Source organism: Heloderma suspectum, chromosome 1 (assembly GCF_057233095.1).
Source record: "Heloderma suspectum isolate Gila_16-S chromosome 1, 16-S_ref, whole genome shotgun sequence".
Lineage (NCBI taxonomy): Eukaryota > Metazoa > Chordata > Lepidosauria > Squamata > Helodermatidae > Heloderma > Heloderma suspectum.
In genome coordinates, this window is record NC_139458.1 from 183342545 (window position 1) to 183355062 (window position 12518).

The following is a 12518-nucleotide window of genomic DNA, read 5'->3' on the forward strand; positions in this document are numbered from 1 at the left end:
TACCTAACTGTTCCATTCTGTGGTCCCTTGAAGCTCACAGAGAAGCTGCTAGCATCCAATGACAGTCAGAAAAAAAAGGCAAGAGGAAAATAGGGCCTTGGATAGTTCCAAGTGGTCCTGTGGGCTAGAACTCTATCCTAGCACAACAGGACTATGTTATCTCAGCAGGGAGCTAAAGCCAACTGATGTAAGCTGACAAGAATTGTAGCGTGGTCCCCTGCATCCCTCCTGGAGGAGCTGACTGGACTGTTAAAGGACCCCCACCTGATTTTGCAACCTGATAGCCAAAACAGGCATTACCATCTAGCAGCTATGCCTTTTAAAATATTTGTTTTTACTCTGAGGTTGGTGCAGGGGGCAACCCTCCCCGCATCCCCTCATACTAGGATCCTAATCTGGGTTCGGGCCGTGCACCTACTCTAGAGTAGAAATGATGAGGAGGGAGACATAGGTAATCAGCACACATTTAATGTAATTTTGAGACATTAAGTGTTGAGATTTTGTGAGGAGATGGAGGTTCTGCCAGAAACTCATCCTCTGGGCCATAGGATGATGGCAGGGCTGCGTCCTCTGGCTGGGAGGGCTCTGAATAAGGTAATGATGGGACCAAGATTGGTTTTTATTTCCCCCAATCAAAACACTCCTCATCCATTGCAGCCAATGTCGATCTACTTACATTGCCCTGTAATTCTTCCTTCCGGCCCAAACCTAGCACTAGGAGGGCCACGTATGAATTGCCAAAAGAGAAGAAAGAAATGCATGACCAAAATAGAGGACAAAAGAGGAAAGTGATTAGCATAACATCTGCATATGCTAATTTATATGTATAGATGCAAACTTAGAAATACTGATGAGCATTTAAATAGAAATACAGTACAGCTCACCATAGTGCATAATCCTGTGAACGGGAGACCTGTGTGCCTGCATGTTCAGTCTGCTTTTCAAGTCCTAACTGTTGATGGGCAAGAGTTCTTTATCTTTAACCTGGAATTGGACAGGACAGTCATTCAAACAGAGGACAGCTTCAAATAGAGGGCAATCCTCTGGCAGCCCTTCAAATAAGGGACTGTCCTCTCTAAAAGAGGACACATGGCCATCCTATGACCAGCACTCAGTTGCATGCAGAAGCCTTGTGCTCCATTGACTTGCATGCAAACATGTTATGCTTTTAAATTTTTAAAAAATAAAGAAATAATATAGATTACTGAGTAGAATGAGCAAGAACTCCAGTCTTTTTTCTGCTTCCTTTTGTTTCTGCATGGTCACATGTCTGCACAATTACAGTTATGGTAAAATCCTGGATTTCTCATTGTTTTCTAAGGGCTGCTCATGTTTCCATTCCAAAGGAAGGGGAGTGGGGGAAAGGAGGTATTGTAATTGAATAAAATTGACTTTAAATGTTAATTTGAAGGAATGAAAACAATCAATTTCTTTTACCTAAGGGCCCTCATCCAATGACAGTCAAGTGCAACAACAGAGGGTAATTCAGTATACTGGGTGGGGATGTAAGACTGGGGCAAAAAACGTTTCTTCTCCTGCCGTAAACCCATTGGTCCCAATTCTAAAACAGTAGGAAGCATATTTGCCTAAGCCTGCTTGTTGCTGATTCAGCCTTCCCCTTTGAAACAGGTGAGAGAGTGGCTATCACAGTGCTAATAATTTGATTAGGATTGTGAAAACTCAATACATGATCTCTAGTTCTGGATACAGGGAGCCATACAAATGGCATCTACTCCAGAAATGGGATCTATATGTCTCCCTTGCTGAATTGGGGTGATTTTCTCAGTATCAACTCTTTTTAATATCAGTGGAACTGTGTTCCATGGATGGAAGCATGCTTGGCATCACCACTTTAGTTATGTTCCTATTTACATCAGAGTTTGAATTTAATATCCTACATATGAAAAATAGCCAAAGAAATTACAATAAAAATTTTAATCTTTATTATTTTTGCACATTAGTAATTATGTATAGCATTATTTAGGACATTAGTAGCATTTCCTGCATGCAGTTCACCAATACAGTATAAGTTGATAGTTTATTAAAAGAAATAATCTATATTTAACATATCCCATGTAAGAAACATAAAATGCCCTGATGTGTTTGGTTATATAATTTTGCTATTTTTTCTGTGAAAAAATACAGTGGACCCAAGATATATTTGTAACCGTTCTATTAAAGCATGAGTCAAAGGAACAAACACAGTCTGCATAAATAAAAACAGGAAAATGAAATGGTTCTGTGAAAGAAAAAGGCTATATTTTGTGATCCAGGCACTGCTAGAAATTTAAACAAAATATTACACCCTCTTCCAACTGCAAAGAATAGCTGTTTGGAAGCAAGCAAACTGTGAATATTTCCTCCACAAATTATTGAATTATTGCACCTTGAAAATGTTTGCAAATACACTTTAAAAAGCAGAAAGCTACAGTTACCCGTCTCTTCTTCATTTTGTATTTTCTGAAGTTCTTCCATGAAAAAGTGCTATGGGCAGAATGTAACCCAAAAGGCTGCAACATCAACCTTAAGATAAAATTCATTTCTTATTTTATGTACATAATGCTCAAAAATAAAATAACATGGTTTTTACAATATTTATATTGGCTTACAAAATTCTAACCACATTATTTTCAACAGGTTTAGCAGTTTGCAAACATGTCTGTACAGTCTGGCTATACGTCAGATTTGTTGTCACTTAAAATGTAAAAATGTCAAACAGAAAAACCTCTCAAGTAGCTGCAAATATTGCTCAATGATATGAGGGAATGAGGCCTTATCGAACACTTTTTTCACTTTCCCTCTGACATATGGCTTCCCGTATTTAAGATTCTGGACAATCAGAAGGAAGAGCAGCATAGGCAATATAAACATGCACTGATAGGATCCAAACTATCTATAGTAGTACAGAATACATCATTTTACCTGTTGAAAGCTCGCACACTAAACCTATTGTGGTACATATTTGATGCAATAAATGTGCTCAGGTCGTTTATTCATTTGCTCAAACGTGCACCACAGGTAAAATTACTATTTACACAACAGAGGGCTCTTCGTTAAAGATGTACATTGGCGATCTTGCTGAGAGCTGAAGATGGCTAAACAATACTGCAGGACAAAGCAGAACAGATCTATAAAGGGGTTTTGGTCAGTTCAGGTGATTTTTTTTTCTTTAGGGCACACTGATTTAAATACACACATGGGGGGGTTGACAAGGACATAAAACTAGTAACCCTTGCTGAGATTTAATTGTCTGTGCAAAAATAATCCATCTGTTTTGTGGATTAGAGGGGACTTTAGAGGCATTTAAAGACATGTGTAGATGTAACACAAATGAATACATTTCTTAAGCACCTCCAAACTGAGTATTCCCTCACACTTAACAGAGTTGTTAAAAATCCATTGCTCTTTGTGACATGTTTCCCCCCATGCATGATCTATAAGTGCAGCATGCCTCCATGCAAATCATTTTGGTGTGCATATAAGAGAGTCATATAATAGAACTCCTGGTCCTCATACTGGTAAAATAGTACTTATCCCCTTCCCCAACATAAACCCCATTTACAAAAATAGTCACAATGTGTGAATAAAAAGAAAGAAAGATGAATCCACCAACACAGATTTTGTAAAAAGATGAGAAATGTGGCAGTTGAAATGGATACACTGACTGTACTACGTGTTTTATGTTTTAACACACACACAGAAAAATTAGTTGTTTCAACCCCTTTTACTGGTCCCTACAGTCTGATTAGCCATTGGTCTCTCCTCTTCAGCAGTGTCAGCTGGTAATGAAAACAGTAACCTCCTGTCATTCTTCCCACATTTTACAGTCACATTGTGATGACGAGGGGTTTCTGTCTTGTTATAGGCACTGACCTTAAGAATACAGTATATTAGTAAAAACTGTCTGTTTGGCATATACCGCCTAGAGGAGTCCTGTTGACACAACTACATTACTCACACAGGCTGTAAACAATTTGTCACCGAATCAGAATTTTTAACTCGTATTTTATTTTTTCTTCTGTACATCCTTGCCTTCTTTTTCATGTTTTTCTTCAATGGGCTTGGTTACACGATCATAGGATGGTGGGCAAATAGCTGTTGACATGGTCAGGTCTGTTTTTTCTGTGTAAGAGTTTTCATTTATCTTGTCAATGAGAATCGTATCTTTGATACGTTGGCCAGCCCCTCCTTCCATTTTATTTTTATTATATACAAATGAGGCTTGGTTTACTGTTTGTCTTAGACGGTAACGCCTGTAAGCCCGTTGGATAGTGAGAGCAGATAACTCCTCTTGTTTCCGTTTTAACGTAGTTGTAATGGGCTCATAGGAGGCTTTGGAAGGATTGGATTGCATAAAGCGGTCTTCCATCTGTATGCGGAGAGCATCCATCTCTCCGCTTTCTCCCAAAACACGTTTTGTAAAAGCAAACAAGATGTCAAGGCAGTGAATTCTGTCGCCACTTACCATAGGTAGATCCATTGCAATAAGCTGAACCTTGTTTGGTTTTGGTAAATGAAGAGGAGGTTCCAAAGCAGCTGCAAACTCTGAGAGTTTTTCAAATTCCATAAACTGAGTTGCATCTGGGTCAAACTTTTCCCAGACCTCATAAAACATTTCAAAGTCATCCTCACTCAAGGGTTCAGCACTTTCTTCAGTCGCCACGCCAAAGTTCTCCAAAATGACAGCAATATACATATTTACGACAACTAAGAACGATATGATAATGTAGCTGACAAAGAAGAAGATCCCGACGGAAGGATTGCCACAGTCTCCTTTGACTGAGCTTCCTGGGTGGTCTTTTTTAGGGTCACAGTCCGGCGGCCCGCTGTTGAGAATGGGTGCTAGCAAGCCGTCCCAGCCAGCAGAGGTGGTAATCATAAAGAGGCAGATCATGCTATTGCCAAAAGTTTCAAAGTTGAACATGTCATCAATTCCAACTTCTCTCTTCACGTAGGCAAAGTTGGACATTCCAAATATAGCATAGATGAACATGACAAGGAAGAGGAGGAGACCAATGTTAAACAAGGCAGGGAGAGACATCATCAAGGCAAAAAGCAGTGTGCGGATCCCTTTGGCACCCTTGATTAGACGCAGGATTCGACCTATCCTGGCAAGTCGGATCACTCGGAACAAAGTGGGCGACACGAAGTATTTTTCAATGATCTCTGCTAGAAACATACCTGTTAAAAAATAAAATAGTGTAAGAGCTAATTGTTTATAATTGTCACTGTCTTACCTTTATTTACCTGTTCACTTCAAGGAGCTTTAAAGGACAAATGTTGCAATCCTATGCACAATGATTTGGAAGTAAGTCCCACTGAACACAGTAGGCTCTACTTCTGAGTAAACCTGCATAGGATTGGGCTGTAAACTGCCCCTTTTCCTCCATTGTGACAGTGTGCATGAACATGTCAGGAATGTAAGAAGTTGACTCTCTTAGGACGCAATCCTGTGCATGTTTAGACTGAAAAAAAGTCCTACAACTCCCAGCATTCCCCAGCCATCCTGGTTGGCTGGAGCATGCTGGGAGTTGTAGGACTTTTTTCTGTCTAAACACGTATAGGTTTGCACCCTTATTTTTACATTTTATCTAAACCTACACAAAGTGATGTGTGTTACCCAAGCCTTTCTACATAGAAGAGCTGTGTTCATCTTAAGACTATTGTTATTTGAAATCTAAGTCAGGTAGCACCTTTGAGACTAACCCACTTAAAACAGAACATTAAGCTTTAATAGGCAACAGCCTGTTTAGTCAAATGCCAGAAATGAAAGAAAAGCATTTTTGGCATCAGAAGAAGTAGTCCACAAAACCGTACATGAGGTAATAATCAAATGTGAGGTTCTGGCCCAATGGACCAGGCAAGCCTGTAGGGCTGACTTAAGGGAGGATGTCTAGCTTTTTCTGTGCTACCTGGCAACTGCGTGGCTTTCTCCCTAACATCTGGGTCAGCTGTTTTGTTGTGTCCCCACCTGCCCTCACCCCCCACCCCATTCCAGCAGCCATTGTCACAAGATGAGACCTAGAAGGATACTTTGGTCTCAATGCTCAGCTGAGCAGTGGATGCAGGGGTGTTTTGGAAGGGTGGACTGTCTGGGAGCCCTAGAATGACAGGTTGGGAAGAAGTCGAGTCCATCATTGGCAGTGCTAGATGGGGGCTTTGCCCTGCAATAAAGCCACTTTGGTAAAATCTATTTCATCCTATAGGTAAGTGGGAAACATTTTCTTACAGTTACTCACAGACTTTGGTTTGCAATCTGTCTATGGTAGTTTACCTAAAACCACAATCCAAGCATAGTTTCACTGAGGTCTTTCTAGCCCAGGACACAGACTGGACACCTTTTCAAATGCAAATGCCTTGACCGTGGCCATCCCAAGGGGCTACCTGACTGGAGACATGTAAGTAATGGCTGATTCCAACTAGAAAATCTTGGGGATGGAATTTGCACATAGATTGGAAGTGGAGTTAACAGAAAGATATATAGGAGAGTTCTTTTAAGGGAGCTCTTTTCACTACACTTCTTGGAGGGAATCCAGAAGATGGAGGTTGCTTACCAAGCCTATTCAGCCTCAGTGCAAGCAGAACATTCTAAAATTCTACTTGTTGAGATCTAGCAACTTGAAATTTCAACTTGTCTGGAATGTCCCTCATCAGATGAAATGGACACATATAACCGATATCCTCACACACAATAAACATTTTTATAGAAATTATGCCTAATATACTCAAACAATGGTGATGTATGTACAAGAATTAAAGTGGATCTGAGATAGCTAGGAAATGAATGTTGCTGAATGCCTGTATTGGCTGGAAATAGAGTAAGAAAGAAAGCTAAGTGGGAGACAGCTTAAGGTAATTTTGACATTTGACTAATTTTATTTAGAACAGATCTTACCTACAATGGAGAGGATGACGACCACAAAGTCAAAAATGTTCCATCCAATGGTGAAATAATAATACCGCAGGGAAATTAGTTTGAGGACACATTCTCCAGTGAAAAGGACAATGAATATCAGGTTAATCCGGTATAGAACTTCTTCCGTATAATCACTTTGGTCATCCGTTTCCACCATCATGGTGATCATATTAAGGCAGATAAGAATCATAATACTGATGTCAAATACTTGTCTTGTCACAAAGTCAAAGACCATGCCTTGATATTTGTTCTAAAGTATTAAAAAAAGGGGGGAGAGTGTTCAGTGAAGGCTGTGGTGTTTAATTGCAACTTGTATAGGTCAGATAACTAATGTATGTGCATGTATGGGGGTCCAGAAAAACAAACTGTTCTTAAGTGTAATTAAATATTGATTGCTGTCCAGAGTTTGTAGATAACCCAAGCCCACTGCTCCCTTGATTTCCCACTCATTTGCTCTTTTTAAAATTGAATGTTCCATCTAGAAAAGGTTGGAAAGTATAACTTACCCCTGGCCTAGGTATAGGTTTTTGAGGCTTTTTAGACCCCAGCTTTTTCATTGCATTGTAGTACTTTTTCTGTTCTTCTGTCATAAAGATGTCTTGACCTCCGAAGTAAGGGCATGACATGAAAACTGGTTATAATCATATTCTCATATATGGCCTTTAAATGTACTTGAATTTATACTATATTCATAACCAAACTAAATATTGGGCTTAATTGATTTTTAACATGGGTTTGTATCCAATTGTGTTGTTCCACCAGTGGGAGAGAACCGCTGGCAGAATGGATTTCCCTCTCTCTTGTCAGGGTGGGCACTGAGCCCATAGAATCCCAGAGTAGTTCTGATGTTGAGGAAGAGCAGTCGCTCCTGGGAGAGGAGCACGCTCCTCTTTCCCAGGACCAACAGCTGACGGAGATTCCTCCCACCCACATTCCTAGTTTAGTTAGCAGTCCAGGGAGTGACCCAGCACAGATAGCAGACTGGGTGGATGCGCGGCGCAGACGCAGAGAGCGGCGCCAAATGGAGGGCGCGGAAAGGAGGCGTAGCGCCCGGTTGGCGCTCAAAGAACGGTTGCGCCCAGAGGATCCAAGGGAAAAGGGGAGGGATTCTCCCTAGTCCTTATATTCAGGGGTCTGCCAGTAATTGCCTTTCAAACGGGGACCAACTGTTCCAACTTAGGGCATAGGGATGCTGCTGCTCAGATCTAGTTGCTACCTGTAGAGTTGTTAAGTTGTAAAAGAAGAATAAAGCTTTGAAAAGAATCCCTTTGTCTGTGTCTGGACTTGGCTACTGGATTAGACTGAGAGAGCCCTCCAAGGAGCCCTTGACATCTCTCCTGCAGCCCCCTGAGCATGCCCCCAATCTGCTCCGGATAGTTGGAACAGATTTGGGGTCGCATATGTATGTTTGTGTGTGTTTGTGTGTGTCTGTGTGTGGCTGGAGTGGGGAGAAGATGGGGAAGTCCTGTCATGCAAGTAGAAGTCCTGTTGTGTGAGCAGACTTCTACTTGCAGGAAGGGTGGATCCAACCTATAGAAGTTGTTACAAATGTCTAACAATATCAGTCAAAGATAATACAACTTAAACTATTACATCTGTTCACTAGTTGTAGAATAAGAATTTTAGTTAAGCAGTAAGCTCAGTCCAGTAAGAATTTCATTTATGGAGCAGCAAACGAGAAACATTTTAGATAAGGGAAAATCATATACAGTATTTGCCTTCAGTCTTATCTACAATCAGTCTTATCTCAGAAAAATTTCCTTCCCTTTAATGGAGAAGGGGCATTTCTACAGTCTTTGCATATACTTGCAGATATGTTGGACATAAGGAGCAAATGTATTGATGATGTAGTTCAAAGTGGAGACATAAGAAACAAGATGCTATGCTCTACAAGTGCGGAAGTCACACTGTTGACAGGTGTACTTATTCTCCTCCAAGACTAAGGGCACATCTACATGGGAGGTTTACCCTGGTGTTACTATACTCACATTCATCCATGTCACATGATGTTATTACTACTCTGCAGCAAACCCGTCCTTTCCAGCCAAAAACTCACATTTTTCCCTAAGGCGTTTTGTGCTGCATTTTTCCTTTATCCTCGCTTCTGCGTGGTTCCAGTGGAGTGTGCCTTGTATCCCCAAATTAAATGTGGTTAACTACATGTGTTTTTTTGGCAGGGGGACTGTTTTGATGTTTCGTGGCAAGGAAGATTGGGGCATGATTAGGGGCATGATTAGCGCTAATAGACTAATCATGAAGAAAGTGGTGTTGGCTAAACACGTCTACTCAGATGTAAGGAGCAGAGAGAGGGGTAGGAAGCCATTCTCCCAGGGCTGCAGATGAAAATATCAGAAAGGGAGGAAGGAAAGTTGCATTCATAAGCATTTTTCCAGACATGTACAGTGTCAGGGTTGTATCTGAGCCCATAGAATCCCATAGCAGCTCTGATTCTGAGGAAGAGAGGCAACTCATGGGGGAGGAACTTTCCCAGACTTCAGAGGCGCAGCTGTAGGGGGAGCCCCCCCCTTCTCACAACCCTGGAAGTGACAGCGAACCAGGCGTGGAAAGGGAGGGACAACCTGAACTTTAAGACGCGAGACGCAGATGCAGGCACCAGCGAGAGATCGTAGGGGCTGAGCTTTGGCGCTCAGCCCGATTGGCTCGACGTCAACAGCTGTGCCCAGAAGCATCACGGGAGAGGGGGAGATCTTCCCCTCCCACCCCTTAAGTTCAGAGAATTGCCGCCCTTTTCCCAAACGGAGATCAACTGACATAGTTTCCCTTTGAACCCTAGATGGCTGTTCCTCTGAGTCTCTAGCAATTAGCATCTGTATGCCTCATGAGGGTAAATGGGATTAAAGCCTTGGAAAGCAGCCCCTTTGTCTGAGTGTTGATTTGGCTATTGGAGTATTCGGTAGGCAAAGGGGGAATCTTGACACACAGGAGCAAACGATCCAAGGCTTTGTAAACATGTCGTCTCAGATGTAAGGAGCAGAGACAAGGGGTGGGTGCCCTTTTCCATAACAGCAGGAGCAGAGAGAAGGGGTAGAAGTGCTGTGTTAGGAGGAAGGGAAATTTGTGATTGCTGCTTTGTAAACATACTCAAATGAGCAGAGGTGGGAAAGCAAGCAAAGGGGGCAGTGAAGGGGCGCCCATAAGGAGCCGCTTGCCCTCCCTGCCACCTCCCTCCTGGTGGTCTTCAGGGCCACTGGCTCCTTGGTGCTGGTGGTGCTTGGCGGGGTGTCTTCCATTGCATTTCACTGAGCAGAGGAGCAGGGAAAGGGGTGAGGTGCAATTCTGTTGTTTTAAATCTCCGCTCTTACAGGAGAGCAAAGGAATGGAAGGGGTTAACCTTTGCCTTCCCCCTATGCTGGCCATCTGGGGTTTGGGTATCTCTGTATCTCCACACCTTCGAATATGAATGGGGCTGGTTCTCTCCTTTCTCCTTTCAAACTTCTTTGTCTCAAGGAACAATGAGCTGGCATGGATAACCATTTCTACTCTGAAGTAAATCACACTTTTTCAATGAAACTCCTGAGAAAGTCAGCAGGTTGCTTTTGGTTTCCCTTTGTGTAAACCAAAAAATCTCCACAGAGCATCATACTATTGCACCTCCAAAGGCTTACTGAATGGCAAAAAAATGAAGGAAAGTTGATGCCCCCCTACCCCAGAAAGTAGTTTTTCACTCATTCATGCAATGCCTTTCCCCGCCCCCCTGCCTTCCTGACTCTTTTCTTTCTTTGCCTCAAGGAACAACTGCTGAAATTGCGTTGCTGCCCAGAAGTAAATCATATTCTGTTCAATGAGGGTGACTCCTGAGAAAGTCAGTGAGTTGCTTTTCGGATGGAAAAAATCACCACTCTTTCTCACCAAGCTTAATGAATGTAAAAAAACAAAAGGAAGGGCATTTGTTGATGGCGTGTGGTTCAGTCACAGGACTCCACCCACATATGCACACAATAGTGCGGTTTCTGCTGCTGATGTTTGCCCAAGACAGCAGTCCCCCCCACCCCCCGTATACACTGCATTAGCTGGCAATGTGTGCCATGCAAGGAGCAAATCCGAAATGGTGATAATCCAGTTTTACATAGAATCATCTCAGAAATCATGTGGATCATGTGGATGGGGCCTTAATACGGGAAACTGGTTCTGGGAGGTTTGCAGAAAAACTGGCATCCACAGCGCTGACTGGCTAATAGACACCTGTGCACAATGCCGATCAGCTAAGCCTGACTGCACAGCACCGACTGGCTGAAAGCTTTAGTCTCTTCTCCCCCTGCCCCTTTTGGAGTAGTTTACAAAGTTTTAGAAATGCATCATGCTTTAAAGAATAATAACCTCTATGTAAACATACATGTAGTACCTTCTAAAAAACACAATATCTGTTTATAGAACATTGTAAACCAACATTTTGGTTTACAAGGAAGGGGTGGGGAGGAACTACAGCTGTTAACTAATCTGTGACAGCACACAGCCAGCCACCAGCCCATCAGTGTTGTCCACGGGTGTCTGTTCAGCAAAATTTCCAGAACCAATAAAGACAGGAAGCTGCACGTGGCTTTGGTGTAGGACAGCCTCCCCCAACTTGGCACCCTCCAGATGTGTTGGGCTACAACTCCCATCATCCCCAGTCAGCAGGTTGAAAAAGGCTGGTATAGGGACTGTCAATAATCTCCCACTACTTCCTTTCCACTCTCCAAATAGCCTTGTGGAACTTTTCTGCACAAGGCAGTTAATCAGCTGTTAATCCGCTGTATCTCCTTTTGGTTTCGTCGCAGAATTGAGCTCCGAGCACTAAATGAGGAGCATTTCCTTTCCTGCTTTTCCATTACATAACCTCTAGGTGGCACTATGGTATAGCAGAATAGCGCAAATACACAAAAGGAAATCCTGCTTTCTTTTGCTTTTACAATTAAATGCTGCATTTCCCCTGCTCTAAAAAAAACCTCTCTGAAAGTGCTGATTAGACACAGAAGCGGAACTGGAAGGTCGTGATGTTGTCTAAAGAACCTTTAAACAGCTGTGAGTAATGAATGATGAGTGCACGATAAATGCCTCATGTAGAAAACCCGTGTTCCATAAGACCATCAAATGAGTCTTTTCTCCCAGCACTGGGAGCTAAGTACCAGATTAGTCTCTTTGCACTATTAACTGTAAGTTATTTCAACATGGATTTTGCGTATCTTTACATTCTAAGAAACTGCCTTCTAAGATTAGCATTTGAGCACATGCACACATCCACACAAGCCTTGGTGGTCATGGTTTTTTGTGGCTTCTGAATCAACTGAGCAAAAGTGATATTAAAACCTTTGGGTGGATCCCCAAAGAAATAACCTGATTAAATCTTTGATTTAAGAATAACACAGTTAGGCTGAGAACAACTCGAATTTTGAGCCCAAAAGAAAATACAGTAATCTAAAATAAAGACTATATATAGACTAGAATGGGACACAAAGTGAAAAGATATTAGTAATACAGTCAGCAACATCGAACAGTGAAATACTAGGTTGAAGAGCTCTTTCTTAGTGGGTGTGCTTTCTGTTGATATGTTCCAGTAGAATTAATTAGTACATGATCCCTATATAAAATGAAGAGAGTGGTG

General features: G+C 42.0%; 1 protein-coding gene and 1 long non-coding RNA gene across 3 annotated transcripts in view; one reads left to right on the forward strand and one right to left on the reverse strand.

Annotated features, from left to right (window-relative positions):
* Window positions 1-12518, forward strand: part of LOC146358475 (uncharacterized) — a 41850-nt gene that overhangs the window by 5564 nt on the left and 23768 nt on the right. The window contains exon 4 of the long non-coding RNA XR_014784614.1: window positions 4956-5135. This is a non-coding gene — a long non-coding RNA (uncharacterized LOC146358475). The remainder of the gene's footprint in view (window positions 1-4955; window positions 5136-12518) is intronic.
* Window positions 4007-12518, reverse strand: part of LOC146358476 (sodium channel protein type 1 subunit alpha) — a 70391-nt gene continuing 61879 nt past the window's right edge. For both annotated transcript variants that reach the window (XM_084811912.1, XM_084811907.1), the window contains exons 24-26: window positions 7423-7527; window positions 6896-7166; window positions 4007-5181 (exon numbers count right to left, since the gene is read on the reverse strand). In XM_084811912.1, coding sequence (XP_084668038.1) covers window positions 4007-5181; window positions 6896-7166; window positions 7423-7527 — 1551 coding nt within the window. The remainder of the gene's footprint in view (window positions 5182-6895; window positions 7167-7422; window positions 7528-12518) is intronic.